Raw genomic sequence first — 17,988 nt, 5'->3', positions numbered from 1 at the left:
CTTTCTTTCTTCTTTCTTTCTTTCTTTCTTTCTTTCTTTCTTTCTTTTCTAAACAAGCGTCTGCCACCCAAAAGAGGGTGTTACGTGTGTTTGTGTTTGTAAAATACCATAACAGTTTATTGAGCTCAAACCCCGTGCCTAATATGACTGATATATATATATATATATATATATATATATATATATATATATATATATATATATATATATATATATATATATATAGGTATATATATGTGTATATATACCTATATATATATATATATATATATATAGGTATATATATATGTGTATATATACCTATATATATATATATATATATATATATATATATATATATATATATATATAGAGAGAGAGAGAGAGAGAGAGAGAGAGAGAGAGAGAGAGAGAGAGAGAGAGAGAGAGAGAGAGAGAGAGAGAGAGAGAGAGATGGAGAGGTAACTTGATAGTGAAGCGGTTTCTTTTTGCTGCGTATTAATGTTAATCCCGTAGGGTAAATTAATCAATTAATAATACTGTATAGATTTTTTCAATGTGATTATAGCTTGTAAAATGAATAAGAGTATGTCGGTTTTATATTAAATGTGATGTGAAAACTACACTAAATGAATGCAATTACGCTTAAATTAAGATTCAACAGTTTCGATTTGACACTGTACTGACATGCACTAGGAGGACCAATCAAATCACCGAGCGCAACAATGACGCGTCAAATGAATTGGTGTCGTCCAATCGGCTGTCACCAAATGCGATCCCACTGAACTGTCGGGGAACTCGGTGCTGCCCTGCTTCAACTTATTCATTCGCATGTTTGAAATCACTTGAACTTGCTCGTAGTTAGCTTTTCAGCAAAGCAATTTTTAAACTGGTGTTTAAACTCCACCTCACATTGTCGAACGAAACCTGTCGTACAGAACAGCGAGCGACATTGTTGGATAATATGAACAAAATCCTACTGGCATGCGGCGCTGTCAAATCTCTGAGACGCTGGCGTGTAGTTGGAAACAAAGTTGGAGTAACGTCAGCATGGTTGAGACTTCAGACAGCGAAGCTTTTTAGTGTCAAGGTAAGGGAAGCGTGGGTGTCGTTTATGTCCACTGTGACACCGTTACTTCCCCAGGGAGTTGACTAAAGGCTGCAAACGAACTCCGTCTAATAAATGCACAAGTCATTCAGTTCCAATTTAGATGCATGAAAAGGTCACGAAATGTAATACACATTACCCGAAATAAGTTAATAAAATGTCTTCCTTAAATCGGCTCCTCTGTTTTTACATAAACTGACTTTTCTCATTAAAATCAGAAAAGTGGATTGAATTTACCAGAGTCATAGACTTGATTTATAGTTTGGTCGGTGTTATTTCTGTTAAACTACGTTGTAACGTGAAAATTCGACACTCTAATATATGGTACATAAGGTGGCATTAAAGTGTATAAATAAATCGTTTTTATTTGTATTTTGATGCATTTAAAAATTGTTGAGTTTTGGAGGACACGGCAGCAGTTAGGCACACTGTAGAAAATGGAGCGATGAGTGTATTTGGGAATGTGGCATTTTGAAAGGAAATGAAAGAATGACTATTTATCACTGGATGGGTGTCACAGTGGGTCATCAACCTTCATGTTCACATACTCGTCTCTTTCTGCAACACCAATTCGCACATGAAGAATTAAAATGTCTGCTTGAGCATTCACAGCACAATCACACTGTCCTATGGGGTTGACCTCCCACTCATGTAGTCATTTTACTGCTTTTGAAAATGTATTTATTTATTTATTTATTTATGAACGTTATGAAGTTGATCTTTCCTACTCACCAGGCCCAGACAGCACATCTGGTCTTGGATGATGGCACCCAAATGAAAGGTTTTTCCTTTGGTTATGATGCCTCAGTAGCTGGAGAACTGGTCTTCAATACAGGCCTTGTTGGGTAGGTGAGACCATAATAACAATACATATCGGTACACTTCTGTCATCACTAGACAACCTTCTCACTGTCTCATTCTCTGACTTTAGATACCCCGAGGCCTTGACAGACCCCAGTTACAAGGGTCAGATCCTGACTTTGACATACCCGATTGTGGGGAACTATGGTGTACCTAACACCCAAGAGCTGGATAACCTTGGCCTGAGAAAACATGTGGAGTCTGAGGGCATCCAGGTATGAAGCACTGCACTGTTTCGTGGCTTAAAACATATTTATTCTTGGGCAGGTTGAAGCTCAAGCTTAAAGACAGCACGCCTCACTTTCTGATGAACATTCATTCATTTTCTACATTGCCTAGCCTCAGCTGGAGCCATTGCCACAATTTCAGTGTCATATTAACTCATTCACTGCCAGACATTTTCAGACCCACTTTTACCCTAAACGTTGAAAATTAAAAAAATATATATAAATAAATTCCTGGGATTTAATGACTGGACTGTGAAAAGAAATATACATTTGTCTTTGGCAATGAATGAGTTAATAGGACTCGGGCACTGAAACAGTATTCCAGAACCTTTAATGGCTGGACTGGGGAAAGACAAATAAGTACGTCATTGGGTAGTGAATGAGTTCAAGAGAAAATTATCTTCAAAAATCTGTAGTATTGCCATTAATGATAATTTACCTTAAGCCTCTTTTTCGACTGACATGTACACAGTAGGAAATTTAATATCTATATATGCTGTCATAAAAGACGCTTTTCTTCAGCACAAATTAAAATATAATATAATACATATCCAAAATCCAGTATTGATGAATTAACTACTGAATTATATGGTATGTTTTTTTATTTTATTCCTTCTAAATGGGGGTATATTGTACTGCAACATTGAGAATTAGCACAAGCTATAAACTATATGCATAACATCAGCTTCAAGCTTGTTACTATGTTTGACTGTGTTGTCCCTATCAAATAAAGAAGTAACTAAATATATCAAATGTGATTTTTTGTCTTGAGGTATCTGGTCTTCTGGTTCAAAACTACAGTTATGAGTACAGCCACTGGAACTCTGTTAAGTCTCTGAGTCAATGGCTTCAAGAAGAGAAGGTAGGTGCTCTCATGATACTACGTGTGTAGTAGATAAGAGTAGGCCTGGACTCTTTTGGTTGTCACTTCAAATTGTCAATTTTCCCCCCCACCTTTTGAAAGGTTCCTGCACTCTTTGGGATAGACACCAGAATGTTAACCAAGATCATCAGAGACAAGGTGCTGTAGATGTGATCAACTGTTCTGCCACATACAGTATTGTAAAGGAGACATACTTTGCAGTCCGCTGATAGTGTAGTGGTACACACGCCTGCGTTGTGTGCGGGCAGCGTGGGATCGATTCCCGCTCAGTGACAGTGTCTATGTGTGCCCTGCGACTGGCTGGCGACCAGTTCGGGGTGTAGTCTGCCTTCGCCCATTGACGGCTGGGATAGGCTCCAGCAACTCCCCGCGACCCTATATAGGATAAGCGGTTTGGAAGATGACATGACATGACATACTTTGCAAAAAAAACCCAAAACATTATTTATATTTTCACATGTGGATGCGACACCTCATCATGTTGTGGTGTCACAATCTAAACGGTATTCTTACAAACCCATTTTGGGAATTATGTATCCCACACCGGTCACGGATAGTGTAATGGTACACATGCCTGAGTTGTGTGCGGGCAGCGTGGGATCAATTCCCGCTCAGTGATGGTGTCTGTGCGTGCCCTGCGACTGGCTGGCGACCAGTTCAGGGTGGAGTCTGCCTTCGCCCGTTGATGGCTGGGATAGGCTCCGGCACCTCCCCGCGACCCCGCGGAAGATGACATGACATGACATGTATCCCACAAAGAATTGAATAGGTTGTGTAATTTCAAACTTGGGTATTAGTAAACACTACATATACCTAACCTTTTTATTAAGGCAATTAACTCATTCACTGCCATTGACGTATTTATTTGTCTTTTCACAGACCAGCCATTCAATCCTACGGGTCTCATTTATATTTTTTTCACATTTTTTTCAAACGTTAGGATAAAAGAGGGTCTGGAAATGTCTGGCAATGAATGAGTTAATAATTCATTTTTCTGTAATATGTCACCTTTGAGGACCATTTATGATTGTGTTTTCTCCTCAGGGCACCGTTCTTGGAAAGATTGAATTTGATGGGCAACCTATTGAGATATCAGACCCCAACCAAAAAAATCTGATAGCAGAGGTCTCAACAAAAGTAATGGCAGTTTTTACTTAATGCCTACAAAGCTGTTTCTGCTATTGTCTTGGTAAATGCGAATTTCTTCTTTATATGTCCTCTCACTCCCCAGGAATCCAAAGTTTTTGGAAAAGGAAACCCTGTCAAAGTGGTAGCAGTTGATTGTGGTATTAAGCATAACATAATTCGCCTGCTGGTTAAGGTGAGAAAATGCACTGCCCTTCCACTCAACTTCCCTACAGAAATGAAAACATTTCACAGCATGAGTCAGGAAATTTGAAATGATAATGTCCATCTTTAAAAGTCACTACTAATGGTCATCCAGCTGGGGTGAAAATGAGCTACTCATTGGTGTCGCTCCATGAATTCACTGCTACTCATAATCGAGACTTTATCTTCGGGGGCTTCTGGAATGGTTTCAGTGTCCATCTGCGTTTTTCACTATTATGTCTGTTCATAGAACATATTTGTCCTGAATGTTCATCAGCTTGATGAGATAGTAGGCCTTTATTGATACAATTAGAATACCATGACTACCATGGAATTGAACTGGGCAATTGCAATAGTAGACTGAGCATTCTTTAAAATATTTTGTATGTTATATTAGGTAAATCCATGGCTATGTTGTTAGTCAAAGCATTTGAGTCTCCTGGAAAAACAGGAAGAGCTACCGGAGCTTCATACATTGCCAGTAACTAAATGTATTTATGTGCCAGCGGGGTGCAGAAGTTCACTTGGTGCCATGGGACCAGGACTTGCTGAGTCTACGCTATGACGGCCTGTTCATCTCCAATGGACCAGGAGATCCATCCCTCGCGGCGGCACTCATCCACAATGTCCGTAAGGTAGGACAAGAGCTGACTTCTGTTTTGTGTCAATGCAAGCATCTATTGTGAAAGGGGGAGTCAACCAAAACATATTTTTTTCAAGAACATGTTCCATGCAGGCCTACTAGTTGAAAAAACAGCATTCTGATTAATATTGTGTTTGTGGAACATGATTCAAGGAGCAAAATCCACCCATTTTTGGCCATCTCAGGGGGCGGCCATTTTGTCACTTATGTTGACTGAAAATGACATCACAGTTGCTCAGGGCTCAGGCAACGACCAATCACAGCGCACCTGTTTTCTCAAGCTGAACCGTGATTGGTCATAACCTGAACTCTGAGCAACTGTGATGTCATTTTCAGTCAACAGAAGTGACAAAATGGCCGCCCCCGGAGGATGGCTGAAAACGGATGGATTAACTCTTATTCCACAAACGCACTATTTATCAGAATACCTTGTTTCAACTAGTGGGCCTGCATAGAACATATTCTTGAAAAAAATATGTTTGAGTTTACTTCCACTCTAAGTAATCAGTGTTGATTGTTATTTTGATTTTACACCACATATAAACACACTTTCTGTACAATATTCATAACAAAATTACAAACCACAGTTACACTTTTTGAGGAACGAAGCAAATAAGAATTTAATCAGTTCCTGGGAGAAGCTTTTACCATCATAAAGATTTATTAACTTTAGAGTCAATGTTTTGATTCAAATCTTTAATTTTTTTTCAAATGCCGTACAAAGAGGTGTAGTAAAAGTTACTTTGCAGAGGCCGCTCAGTTATCTTTTACACGAACGGTCACACAAGAGAAAAAAGACCTTATGTTTTACGTTTTGTGATGTCACTGGATTAAATATCATACATCATGTTTCGAGTAGGTGTTGGAGAGTGATCGTCCCCAGCCTGTGTTTGGTATCTGTATGGGCAATCAGATCACCGCTCTTGCTGCTGGAGCTAAGTCCTATAAACTTCCAATGGGCAACAGGTGAGTGTTTTCAGAATTGAGTGCATTTAGGACAGAATGTTAGCACTCAATGTACTACCTGCTGTGCAGTAATGGTCATACAACTGATCTTGAAATGCAATCATGTGGAAATAAAATATAGATGCAAAGTGTATCATTTGTATGTGTTTTCCCCAGAGGTCAGAACCAGCCTGTACTGAATGTGATGACAGGCCAGGCCTTCATTACTGCTCAGAATCATGGCTATGGCATAGATAGCGAGTCCCTACCCCCAGGGTGGAACCCGCTTTTCATCAATGCCAATGATGGCACAAATGAGGTTAGTTTCACTCATTGTAAATGACTTTCAGGAAAACACGCCATATGAATTTTTCTATTCCATGAATAAACATTGCTCTCGTCCTCGGCTCATGAAATATGTAGTTGAAAGTGGAGAAATCTCCATGAGGGAGAGTATAATACTGTTGACTTGATTTTGTGCACTCACATCAAATTTGGATGTTTCGCAGGGCATCATGCACAACACTAAACCTGTTTTCACAGCTCAGTTCCACCCAGAGGCTAAAGGCGGCCCCACTGACACAGAGGTATTTAAAGACTTACCATGCTGCAATACCATGCTGAGTAAAGTTCAAACCCAAGTATCCCTGCATTATTATGCTTTCATAATATTGTTTTTTTTTTGTTATTTTATTTCTACAGTTCCTTTTTGACACCTTCATGGCCTTGATCAAAAAAGGAAAAGATGCCAACTTAGTGTCAGTCATGCCGAAGAAACCGTTCATCCCTCCCAGAGTGCAAGTATGATTTTCAAAAATAATACCGTCACATGAATGTCTTAAATCAGGGATGGGCAATTTAAATGATGTATTGGGTTGCAATTTTTCATCAGTGCTTCTGGGGTGCGACATAAGACCACCCACTTCCTAACCAGATGTACAACAAAAATGACATTTGAAATGTGGACCAAAATACATGCTTTTATTAAACCAACATTTTCATAACCCATTTCCCAATGCATGTATCAACGATCCACAACACTAATACAACAAAAAAGGGTTTGAAACAAGCAACAAAATAACCACACACTGTGATTTGCTTAAAAATGACCATTGATGGACAGCACAAAACTGCTACTCAGCAAACTAATATTAAGTACAACTCATTCAATTCATTTTGTGCATTTTTTGCCCCACAAAAATCAACTCACTAAAAATGTAATGTTGTTGAGCTTCTATGTTTGTCCTGCATGTCATTCCAAATCTGCAAAAAAAATTATTCGGCCTACTCATGTTATTGTAAACAACTAAGACATATCTAACATCTAGTGGTGAATGGTGATATTACAACTTAAAACTATACAGTGGACCCCCACTATTTGCAGACGATAGTATTCGGTGGTCCACTGTAATAGAGGAAATATGTTTACAATCCCCAACCCACGAAAAAAAAAGACACTTAATAAAGATGCCTCTCAGAGTGAGTGCGCCACCAACTTCACGTTCCTGTCTTGAATGCCTGTATTTTGTTGAACTTGTTGTACAGTTGCTGTGTCTGTTTTGCCTTCAACTTTATTTTGTGTATGTGTGAAGGTTTCAAAGGTGCTGGTACTGGGTTCTGGAGGCCTGTCTATTGGTCAGGCTGGAGAGTTTGATTACTCTGGATCTCAGGCCATCAAGGCAATGAAGGTGACAAAATAATTTATACAATTTCAAAAATATATATTGTCTGAATTGTAACTAACTAACTGTGATGTATGAGAAGAAAACATGGCTGTCATAGCAGCAAATGTTTTACTGTACCCGTATCATCATACTTCAAGTCATCTTCACCCAATAACTTACTGTCAAAATGTTGTAGGAGGAGAATCTGAAGACAGTACTCATGAACCCCAACATAGCCTCAGTCCAGACCAACGAAGTTGGCCTCAAGCAGGCCGACTCGGTTTACTTTCTACCTGTCACATCGCAATTTGTTACTGATGTGATTAAGGCTGAGCGTCCTGATGGCATCCTGCTTTCCATGGGCGGACAGACTGCCCTCAACTGTGGTGAGACAAAGCCTTTTTACTTGTATTCAGTGTATGTACATCATGACTGTCAAATGAAGTTAAAACGTCCATTAGATTCACAACAGTGAAGGGAAATCAACCGTTATTTAATTTAGTGTGTTTGTTTGTATTGTTTCCAGGAGTAGAATTGTTTCAGCAGGGTGTCCTGGAGCAGTATGGAGTGAAAGTCTTGGGAACACCAGTAGAGTCCATCATGGCCACGGAGGACAGGCAGATATTTTCGGAAAAACTCAAGGAGATCGATGAAAAGATTGCACCCAGTGTGGCTGTGGAGTCTGTAAGAATACGAGTGTGATAACAGGTTCTGCAGTAGATTTTATAGCAACGTGATTTCACATTGGGGAAAAATACCGAATAGTGATATGTGCTTTTGCTACTTTCAGGTGTGTGATGCCTTGAAAGCTGCGGAACAGATCGGCTACCCAGTGATGCTGCGATCAGCGTATGCCCTGGGAGGTTTGGGCTCAGGTCTGTGTGCCAACAAGGAAAAACTGGAGGAAATTGCCAACAAGGTAAGACTGTTCAAAGCTTGCCATGATGTAGACATTTTTTGGGCATTTGTTTTCAGAGCTCCCAATCATTATGGGAAACATTCAAAATGGTTGAATCACTTTCACAGGAATAATGTATTTTAAATTGTGAAGTCATCCATGTTGATGGGTCAGTATAATTCAAGGGTTATATTTTTTTATGTTATAGGCTTTGGTGATGAGTAGTCAAATCCTGGTGGAGAAGTCATTACGTGGTTGGAAGGAAGTGGAATATGAGGTGGTGAGAGATGTGGCAGATAATTGTGTCACCGTCTGCAACATGGAAAACTTTGACCCATTGGGCATTCACACAGGTATTAAAGCACCTATGTTTGATTTGATTTGTCTATTATTTTAATACAATGTGATTTGGTTTTTACGTCTATTCATTTTTTCAGTTCTTTTCATATTGAATTAAATTTAGACAATAGCTTATCAAAGAAGAAACATGTCTTGGGAAACCTACCGCTAACCCTAATTTAACTGCACTATTAATCCATATAGTCTTCGTTTTTTCCCTCATCTTCAGGTGATTCGATTGTGGTGGCCCCGAGCCAGACGTTGTCCAATGAGGAGTATCACATGCTTCGCGAAACGGCCATCAAAGTGGTTCGTCACCTTGGTATTGTAGGTGAATGTAACATCCAGTACGCACTCCACCCCTCGTCCCTGGAGTATTGCATCATTGAGGTTAATGCTCGGCTCTCAAGAAGCTCCGCTCTTGCATCCAAAGCCACTGGGTAAGAGACTACGTGTATGTATCACACTGACCTGCCACAGCATAAGGTTAATCTGCACACACACAGATGTGATCAAATACAAAAGCTGTATTATCAAATCTGCCTTTACAATTGCAGAAAATGCACATTTAGAAGGTTTACACCAATCGATATCATAAAACTAGATATTGTTGAATTATTACTGGAATCGAGTAGAGTACTTTGTATATAAATTACCGATACCGTATATGTTAGCGATGTCACAACATCGGCAATATCGTAATATCGCAATATTAAAATTGCCACAGTATATTGTCGTCGTCGTGTCACGATATCAATAGCAGCAAATCTGTTTAAAAGCCCAAATTGTTTTCCATTCGTACAATTCCAGCACCGGTTCACTGATGGTGTAGAGGTACACTCCCCTGAGTTGTGTGCGGGCAGCGTGGAATCGATTCCCACTCAGTGACTGTATCTGTGTGTGTGTACCCTGCGACCGTCTGGTGAGCAGTTCAGGGTGTAGTCCACCTTTCGGCCATAGTCAGCTGGGATAGGCTCCAGCACCTAAGCGGTGTGGAATATGACACACAGTTCCAGCACCCTCTGGTGGTTAGTTTATTAGTGCAGTTTAATTTGACGCCACCTATGTTTAAGACCCACGCCAATCGCTAATAGGAGCTCATGACTGGCCAAGCCTGTTTGATTAATTATCACGATATTTACGTTTTGTTATTTCTTTCTTTACTTTTTACAATATCGTGAGCTTTTATACAGTATCATGAGCTTTTTACATATCGCCAAGCTCCCCACAATATCGTGATAGTTATCGTATCGTGACGTCCCTAGTATATATTTTCATTCATTTCTGTTATATATCATTTCAATAGATATAATATCTGTATGCTATTATCATTCCCACACTGCTAGTAGGATTGAAATATGGCTCTTGGAGTGAGCAAACACTTTCTGACGTGGACCAAAGTTGAGCTTGATACATGTTGTGTTCTCCATCGAGGTCTTTATTCACTTCACTGAAACTGTTCTTTTGGTGTCATGAAAAGTTGCCAAGCAAAAAGCATCGCAGAGTGTAGAAATCACAACCTGATTTGTGATTTGTGTTCTCACATGATCAATTGTACCACACTGCTTTAGAATTAAACCCCTGTGGTCATAAACAAGTGTATTACTGAGCTCTTATTGATTATTTTGGTCTCCTTGCTTGACGTCCCATGTGTCACAGATACCCCTTGGCATTTGTGGCTGCTAAGTTAGCTCTTGGGATCCCCTTGCCTGAGATCAAGAACTCCGTATCTGAAAAGACCACGGCCTGCTTCGAGCCCAGTTTAGACTACATCGTCACCAAGATCCCCCGCTGGGACCTGGACCGCTTCCAGGGGATGTCAAGTGAAATAGGCAGCGCGATGAAGAGTGTTGGAGAGGTGATGGGTATCAGACGCTCATTCACTTACTGTATTTGGGATTATGACACATCACAAACTTTGGTGTGATTTATAAATACTGTATATCTATATCAATCTAATGGATTTAGGTGATGGCAGTGGGACGTACTTTTGAAGAGAGCATGCAGAAGGCCCTGAGGATGTGCCATCCATCAGTGGATGGATTTGTGCCCCGATTGCCTCTGAAAAAAGCCTGGGCAAACACCCACAGCTTGCAACGGGAGCTTGCTGTGCCTTCCAGCACCAGAATTTTCTCCATTGCCAAGGTGCACTTATCTTTCATATTTCTCTGGGACGACATACTGCAGTTTACACATCAAGTAAAGTTGTTACAAGCATTAAATGCAGATACTTCTTGGCTACTGGTGTACTTTGTAATAGATGTTTTTAGCATGTTTGTGCATTGGATTTTTCTTGTTGGATAAAACAGAGTAGTGCAATAACATGCTAACTCTCAAAATGATGAATGATTCCATGCTATCCACCTGTCTTCATTCAGTCATATTACGATACGCGGTTCTTCAGAGAGCGAAAAAAAAAAAAAAAATCAAATTCTTCTGTCCACCATCCATTATTTGGAGCATTACTTGAATAAGCAAAGAGTTTTATGTTTCTATTGAAGGAAATGTGTTGGATTTCTGCCCTTGCAACAAGGAGAATGGCTGATGAACTTGATGATGATGAATTATAGATGTTCTGCTGCATCTGTTTCATGTTTTCTCCCCTTAAGGCCCTCCATAGTGGTATGAGTGTAGATCAGATCCACCAGTTGACAGCCATTGACATGTGGTTCCTGCACAAACTCCAAAGGATAGCGCAACTGGAGCGGCACCTTGCAAACTACAAAAGGTAATAGGTACAATAGGTACTTTATAGTCTGAAGACTCAGAAATTGACATGATACTCTATTTAGTATTGGGATTCACTATTTTGGAGGGTTTATAACCATTCAATTGAATACTTTCATTATGTACTGTATTTACAGCAATAATGTAGACTGATGATCTGTTATTGTAAAGAAATACAACATCCACCTTGCCCTTTGCATGCAGTTATTTTAATTTGATATTTGATATTGAGAAATGCTATTATCAAATTTGTGAAGTGGGTTTGACCATAAGCACAAGGGCCCAAATGGTGCTAACTTCAATGCATCCGATGCTGTCTGCAACTCTTTGCTACTGCCGTTCCATAGCTAAAGTAATGGTGCAATTTGGGGCAAATCTCATTTTGATTACCTCAAATTAAAGAAAAAAAAAGAAAATATCATTATATACAGTATAGCTGGATCTCATTTTTAAAGTCTCCATTCCATTTCCTCTCGCCGTGCCTTCCAGCTTCGACATTCTTGTAAGAGTCCACTGTGAATTTGACTTTATTCCAACACCGGTTTCCTTGTCACTCCTTCTGTTTAATAATGCATGGCTGGTTGTCGTATGGGAAGCCTTCCATGTGTCAGCCTCTTGTAGTCTCTATAGCCTCTGGGGTAAAGGCAATTGAGATGGGCACATTATAGTGGGCTGCTGGCAGATGGACGCCCCACAGAGTCAAGTTCAGGTGGCCCTCTGGCACCTTGGTCCACAGGATCATTAAATATGTGCATCACTCCGTTGGTTCTTAGATTTTGATGGCTTTGACATAGAAGAGAAACATTCTTTACAATACACATTTTTGCTCCGTTCTGCATGTTTTCTGTCTTTTTGCTAGTGCTTCTATCACACTGAAAGACTCCCAGCTAAGGCCTACCAACGGTACATTTTTTATTTAGTCATTACTAATGTCTGTACTGTGGTTTCTTGTAGCGCAGCTTTTGCTTCACTCATTCACTGCCAAAAACGTTTTTGTATGTCTTTTCACAGTCCAGCCATTCAATCCCAGAAACATATATTTTTTTCCATTTTTTTTAAACGTTAGGGTAAAAGAGGGTCTGAAAATGTGCAATGTAAAATGAATATAAGCAAAGTTGATTTGGCTTCACAAGGGAGGTGTCTGTTGAAATTGCATTCCTTATAGTCTCTCAGTGTCAAAGGGCCTGCTTCTGAGGGCCAAGGAGGAAGGCTTCTCGGACCGACAGATTGGTCTCATTTTGGGGATGAATGAGGGAGCAGCTAGACAGATGAGGCTCAGTCATGGTATCAGACCCTGGGTCAAACAGGTGGGTGACACTCGTTTCTTGTCTGGAGGTTCTAGTATAGGTTACTTGAGTACCTGCATATACAGTATGCAGGTACTCAAGTAAAAAGTATAAATATTAACACAATGAGCAAAACCAGCAGTGAGAATAAAACACTGAAATATTATTTTACTTGTATTTATTTTTTCCTATCATGTTTAAATGTACTTCTCAGATTGATACACTGGCAGCAGAATATCCCGCCAAAACCAACTACCTGTATTGCACCTATCATGGCCAGGTGAGAGTTTTAAGAATATTTTCTTCGATGAGCCTTGTTATATGAAAACATTTCCAAACAAACAATTTTATTTCTTCTATGGAAAGTTATACAACCAGAAACACATTAGAATTAATTATACAAAAATATCAAGATTTATTCTAAACAAGCCAATTACTGATCATTGAAAATCCAATTCAATAGGAGCATGACTTGGACTTTCAGGACCGGTCCATTATGGTTCTTGGTTGTGGACCCTATCACATTGGTGAGCTGTTATGTTTCAAATGTAGTTTAAACATCCTTTATGCATTATTTGACATGATTTAATTTAATACCGTCATGCATTTTTTTTCAAGGCTTTGCCACCAGTCATGGCCTACTTTTATTATCTACTCTGTCCAACAGGGAGCAGTGTTGAGTTCGACTGGTGTGCAGTGTCAAGCATCAGAGCCTTGAGACAGATTGGCAGGAAGACAGTGGTGGTCAACCATAACCCCGAGACAGTGAGCACTGATTTTGATGAGTGTGACCGTCTGTACTTTGAGGAGCTGACCCTGGAGCGCATCTTGGACATCACCCAACAAGAGGTCAGCACGCAGTGACCATTTTGATGTGGTAATTGCAAATCCTGCCGTTTCCGACTGCTGGCCAAGTGGTAAGGAACCAGAAAAAGCAATAATGACTGGGAGCTCAGCAGCCCAGTATGTAAATTTCAGCAGCAGCAGTCTGAAGCGGTGTGTTTTGGCCATCTTGAAATGCTCCTGGCCATCTACTGTATATTCAATACTGGCCTTTACTTCCTGTGGAACTATTACTACCCATCAAAACAGCAAGACTGCTTTCTTCCAAGCTTTCATCATTATCTCACATTCAAATTCGTTTTTAATTGATTATACCATCTTCAAAAAATGATGCTGCTAGATTCCTTAACAGATGTGCATGTTTACATCGTAAAATCAGACATTGAATTTTACTGGGCCTTGTGGCTAATGGCAGCGAGACCTTCAAGGTTAAAATGTATTTTCATGTAAGAACATGCCAAGTTAATATTCTGAGTCTTCATTATAGTGAATACTGTGCGTCACTTGCTTTGAAGTTGCCATGTGTTGAGCCCAGTTTACAGTAAATAAGGCAGATGATGCTCATCACCATTAGCGGTACCCAAATCAATTGTACTGGAGACATTTACCGGTGTCAATTTTCTTTGGCATCCAGGAAATGCTGTGATTGGACCAGAGTGTGATTAAGGTCTCTGTGTTCAGAGAGCCTGCATTACCATAACTCTCAGTCTCACAGCGACATAACCCTGTAGCTTTGTTTTAATGTGCGTGCGTGCGTGCGTGCGTGTGTATGTGGGTGGCGGTAGGTGTGTGTGTTCGGCATTGGAGCTTGAAGATAAACCCTGGTCAGGGGAGCAAGCCCATGAATAATGAAGAGAATTTCCAGGTTCCACCTGGCATCGCCATGGAAACGGCATCATGCTGAATACCGACTGAAAAGGGAGCCGCACTGTTCACAGAAGGAGCATTTTTTCTTCTGACGCACACACTTCCTCGGGTGATAAACTAAACCTCGGGCACAGCTGAGATGAACTGTTTTTGTTCATCTCATCTTTTCTCTTTGTCATCAGTCTCCAAAATAATTAAAATTGGCCACAGTCTATAAATCTTGGTTGATAGGTGTTTGGCAGTAGGATAAAGTATATTGACAAAGTATATTCTGCCTTTGTCTTGTATTTTTTTGCTTGCCTGCTCTCTTTTTGAACTTACTTATTTGAATTCTTTTAAAACCCGGTTTCTATTCTCAGGCTTTTTTTTTTCCGGCTCTTTTCCAGTGTCTATTGTACATAGTGTTTTGTGTTAATTTATTGATTCCGCCTGTTGTATTATGGCTATTTTGTTGTTTGTGCGTAAAGTGCTTTGTTACAGCTCTAGCTGCTGCGAAATGCGCTATACAAATTGTGTTGTATTGTATTTTCCATCTGCTCTCCAGGGTTGCAGCGGCACCATTGTATCAGTGGGGGGTCAGATCCCCAACAACCTTGCAGTTCCTCTACACCTGAATGGGGTGAACATTTTGGGAACAAGTCCCCTGCAGATTGACCGAGCTGAGGAGCGCTCTGTTTTCTCCAGGATCTTAGATGACCTCGGTGTGGCGCAAGCCCCATGGAAGGCCCTCAGCTCTTTGGTAAGAGGGAACATACAGAATGAATACAAGAAGTGCTCGTATGATACAGATATACAATATGTAAACTTCAACTGCAATTTTTGATTTCTTAATTTAGAATAACAATCTGAATAACAAAATGCTTACTTCTTCAAACAGTGCCAATCAAAATGGAAAATGTATTAAACTAACCCACTGCCTCATGGCTTAACCGTATGTTTTGGAATAACACTGCAGCCTTTTTGTTTTGGACTATCAATCAAGCATTAGGTTTTGAACATTGGACGTGTTTCCAGGCACATTCCTGGGAGGGATAGGAAGACATCTTTTTAGCCAAGCATGAAGGACAGGGAAAAAAGTATGGAGTCGTTCTAAAATAATTCTCTTCTATTACTTTTCTCCAAAGCTAGTTTCCATAAAACTATTAGATTGTGCAGAGATAATAATGTGTCTATCTAATCCCCCAATGATCTCGAATAGTTTGTTTTTGTTTGGAGAGAATAATGCCATCCGAGCTACGGGGTGCTTGCACCTGTCAAGGCTGCCTGGTTGCATGCTTATGAGTGAATGTTGAGAAACGGCAAAGGTGAGAGGTGGGTAAGAGCAAAGAGGCAATGATGAATAGTAACTAATACACTAGGCCCGTGGAGATTGCAAACTGCTCACAACTCCTTAAGCCACATAGACTATAATGTGTGTGGGTGTGCGCGGGGGTGTGTGTGTGTGGAAGAGGGGTAGGTGGGGGGGATAAAGGGAAGCAGCATCATTTTTATTCACTGAAAGAGGATGATTTTTTTTTGCCATTGCCACTAGATGGCGACAACGTATTGTTTTGTTTTGTGATCATCAGGTTTAATCAATCACCGGGTTAAACACAACTATACAGTACACTAGGCATCATTTTTTTGCAACTTCTATCTATATGGATACAGTGCTGTTTATTTTAAAGCATGTAAAACAACCACAGATTGTTTTTTATGACTTAAGCAAGTTGTTCTAGGAAGCAGTAGATGGTTAAGTTTTGTCATTTTTGTCAATACTTTAACAAATGTTTGAATTTCTCAGAGCAGATGCTTTAGAAATGTCTTCATGAGTCAAAATCTTCAAAATCAAAGTCTAAAGTAGACGTGCTGTATCAAAATCAAATGGTTAAAATATCAAAATCAAATGGTTAAAAATGTATTAATGTGATGGTATTTTTTTTCTTTTTTTTTACCATTGTAACTGACATTGTGTTAAAACATGTGAAATACACTTTCATCCAACATTTTTTGTGAGCATTTTCAAAAATGATGTAGCTACCCTACATTTACTGGTTTTATGATGTACATTATTTATTAATCAACTATATACAGTGCATTCTCCTACTTAAAGCCAAAGTCAACGCAAGCATATTTTTTTCAAGAATATGTTTTACGCAAGCCCCCTAGTTGAAACAGGGCATTCTGATAAATATTGCGTTTGTGGCATAAGTGTTAATCCACTCGTTTTTAGCCATCTCTCGGGTGGCCATTTTGTCTTCTGTCGACTGAAAATAACATCACAACTGCTCACAACGACCAATCACAGCTGACCTGTTTTCTGAATCTGAGCCGTGATTGGTTGTGGTTGTTTCCACAAACGCAATATTTATCAGAATGCCCTGTTTCAACTAGTGGGCTTGCATAGAACATATTCTTGAATGCATTGTTTTTTTTTCTCAGGAAGATGCCTTTGCCTTTGCTAACCGGGTGGGTTATCCCTGCCTACTACGTCCATCCTATGTTCTCAGGTAAACTTCACTTTTGAAAAGTGTGATGCTTGCCACGAGTTGTTTTGAGCTTCCAACCTTGATACACATCGCTAATAATAATAACAACAGAGATATTTGACAGTTGCATGGCAAAATTACGTGAGTGTTTAATTGAATTTGCGGAAACTCTGAAATCGGAAAAAAGGTCGAAAGAATTCACTCCCTAAAAATGAGTGTTAGAGTGATGTGTTAGACCTCTCAGTGTGTGTTTGATAGAAAATATCACTGCTATACATTACATATCGCAACATATGAGATTCAAATCTAATTTTCCGTCTTTGAATAGGTGTCAACAGATAATTAGCATTCCTGTATATATGTGTACCGTATATGTGTTTGATTCCCACTCGCAGCTCCTTGGAAGAACGATCATTTTGGATTATCATTTGGATTTGTTTATGTTCCTCAGAGTTGTCATCCAAGCCCCCGGCCTTTATTTATCCCCCTCCCCCCTCCGGCCCTTTCTTTTTAATCGAAAGAATAACCCAGCGAGCATTCGAACATCACAAGCCGTATTCCAACAAAAACTTGTGAACTTGGTTTCAAGAGCCCTCGGTGCTTTTCATCTCAATTGCTACATTGCTTGTTCGCCATTTTTACTGTTTCCAGACCTTGTTCCCGATGGTGATGCAACAGAAAGATAATGAGTGTTTGAAGCTTTTATGCGCTCCTCTTTGCTTCTCCTCTTCTCATGTGGCCTTCTGCCTCAATCCTTTTCTTTCCGCCTCTGTTGCTTCACCAGTGGCTCGGCAATGAACGTCGCACATGGAGAGGAGGAGATGAAGCGCTTTTTGAAGGAGGCGGCCCAGGTGTCCCAGGTGAGAGCGAAGTGTCCAATGATTGTGCGTGTATGAGAAAGCAAGAGAGAGAGAGAGAGAG

At 39.9% G+C, this 17,988-nt stretch overlaps 1 protein-coding gene across 3 annotated transcripts in view; it reads left to right on the top strand.

Annotated features, from left to right (window-relative positions):
* The first annotated feature begins 806 nt into the window (after positions 1-806).
* The window catches only part of cps1 (carbamoyl-phosphate synthase 1, mitochondrial), a 28,223-nt gene continuing 11,041 nt past the window's right edge, over positions 807-17,988 (top strand). For 2 of the 3 annotated variants that reach the window (XR_015089613.1, XM_086052042.1), the window contains exons 1-28: positions 807-1,069; positions 1,823-1,932; positions 2,019-2,163; positions 2,948-3,037; positions 3,140-3,196; positions 4,103-4,195; positions 4,290-4,379; positions 4,894-5,022; positions 5,890-5,996; positions 6,153-6,294; positions 6,485-6,562; positions 6,678-6,776; positions 7,568-7,663; positions 7,836-8,025; positions 8,166-8,323; positions 8,430-8,558; positions 8,746-8,890; positions 9,106-9,316; positions 10,536-10,734; positions 10,845-11,021; positions 11,486-11,604; positions 12,769-12,910; positions 13,104-13,169; positions 13,353-13,416; positions 13,557-13,738; positions 15,144-15,338; positions 17,021-17,088; positions 17,852-17,927. Coding sequence is in view for 2 of the 3 variants with exons in the window: in XM_086052042.1 (XP_085908168.1) it covers positions 944-1,069; positions 1,823-1,932; positions 2,019-2,163; positions 2,948-3,037; positions 3,140-3,196; positions 4,103-4,195; positions 4,290-4,379; positions 4,894-5,022; positions 5,890-5,996; positions 6,153-6,294; positions 6,485-6,562; positions 6,678-6,776; positions 7,568-7,663; positions 7,836-8,025; positions 8,166-8,323; positions 8,430-8,558; positions 8,746-8,890; positions 9,106-9,316; positions 10,536-10,734; positions 10,845-11,021; positions 11,486-11,604; positions 12,769-12,910; positions 13,104-13,169; positions 13,353-13,416; positions 13,557-13,738; positions 15,144-15,338; positions 17,021-17,088; positions 17,852-17,927 (3,483 nt within the window). In the remaining variant the exon portion in view is untranslated. The remainder of the gene's footprint in view (positions 1,070-1,822; positions 1,933-2,018; positions 2,164-2,947; positions 3,038-3,139; positions 3,197-4,102; positions 4,196-4,289; positions 4,380-4,893; positions 5,023-5,889; positions 5,997-6,152; positions 6,295-6,484; positions 6,563-6,677; positions 6,777-7,567; positions 7,664-7,835; positions 8,026-8,165; positions 8,324-8,429; positions 8,559-8,745; positions 8,891-9,105; positions 9,317-10,535; positions 10,735-10,844; positions 11,022-11,485; positions 11,605-12,768; positions 12,911-13,103; positions 13,170-13,352; positions 13,417-13,556; positions 13,739-15,143; positions 15,339-17,020; positions 17,089-17,851; positions 17,928-17,988) is intronic. The other variant, XM_086052043.1, reaches the window with a different exon arrangement.

Source organism: Filicampus tigris, chromosome 14, assembly GCF_054856515.1.
Source record: "Filicampus tigris isolate MCC_2025a chromosome 14, RoL_Ftig_1.0, whole genome shotgun sequence".
In the NCBI taxonomy this organism is placed as follows: domain Eukaryota; kingdom Metazoa; phylum Chordata; class Actinopteri; order Syngnathiformes; family Syngnathidae; genus Filicampus; species Filicampus tigris.
This window is presented reverse-complemented; position numbering and strand designations above follow the sequence as displayed.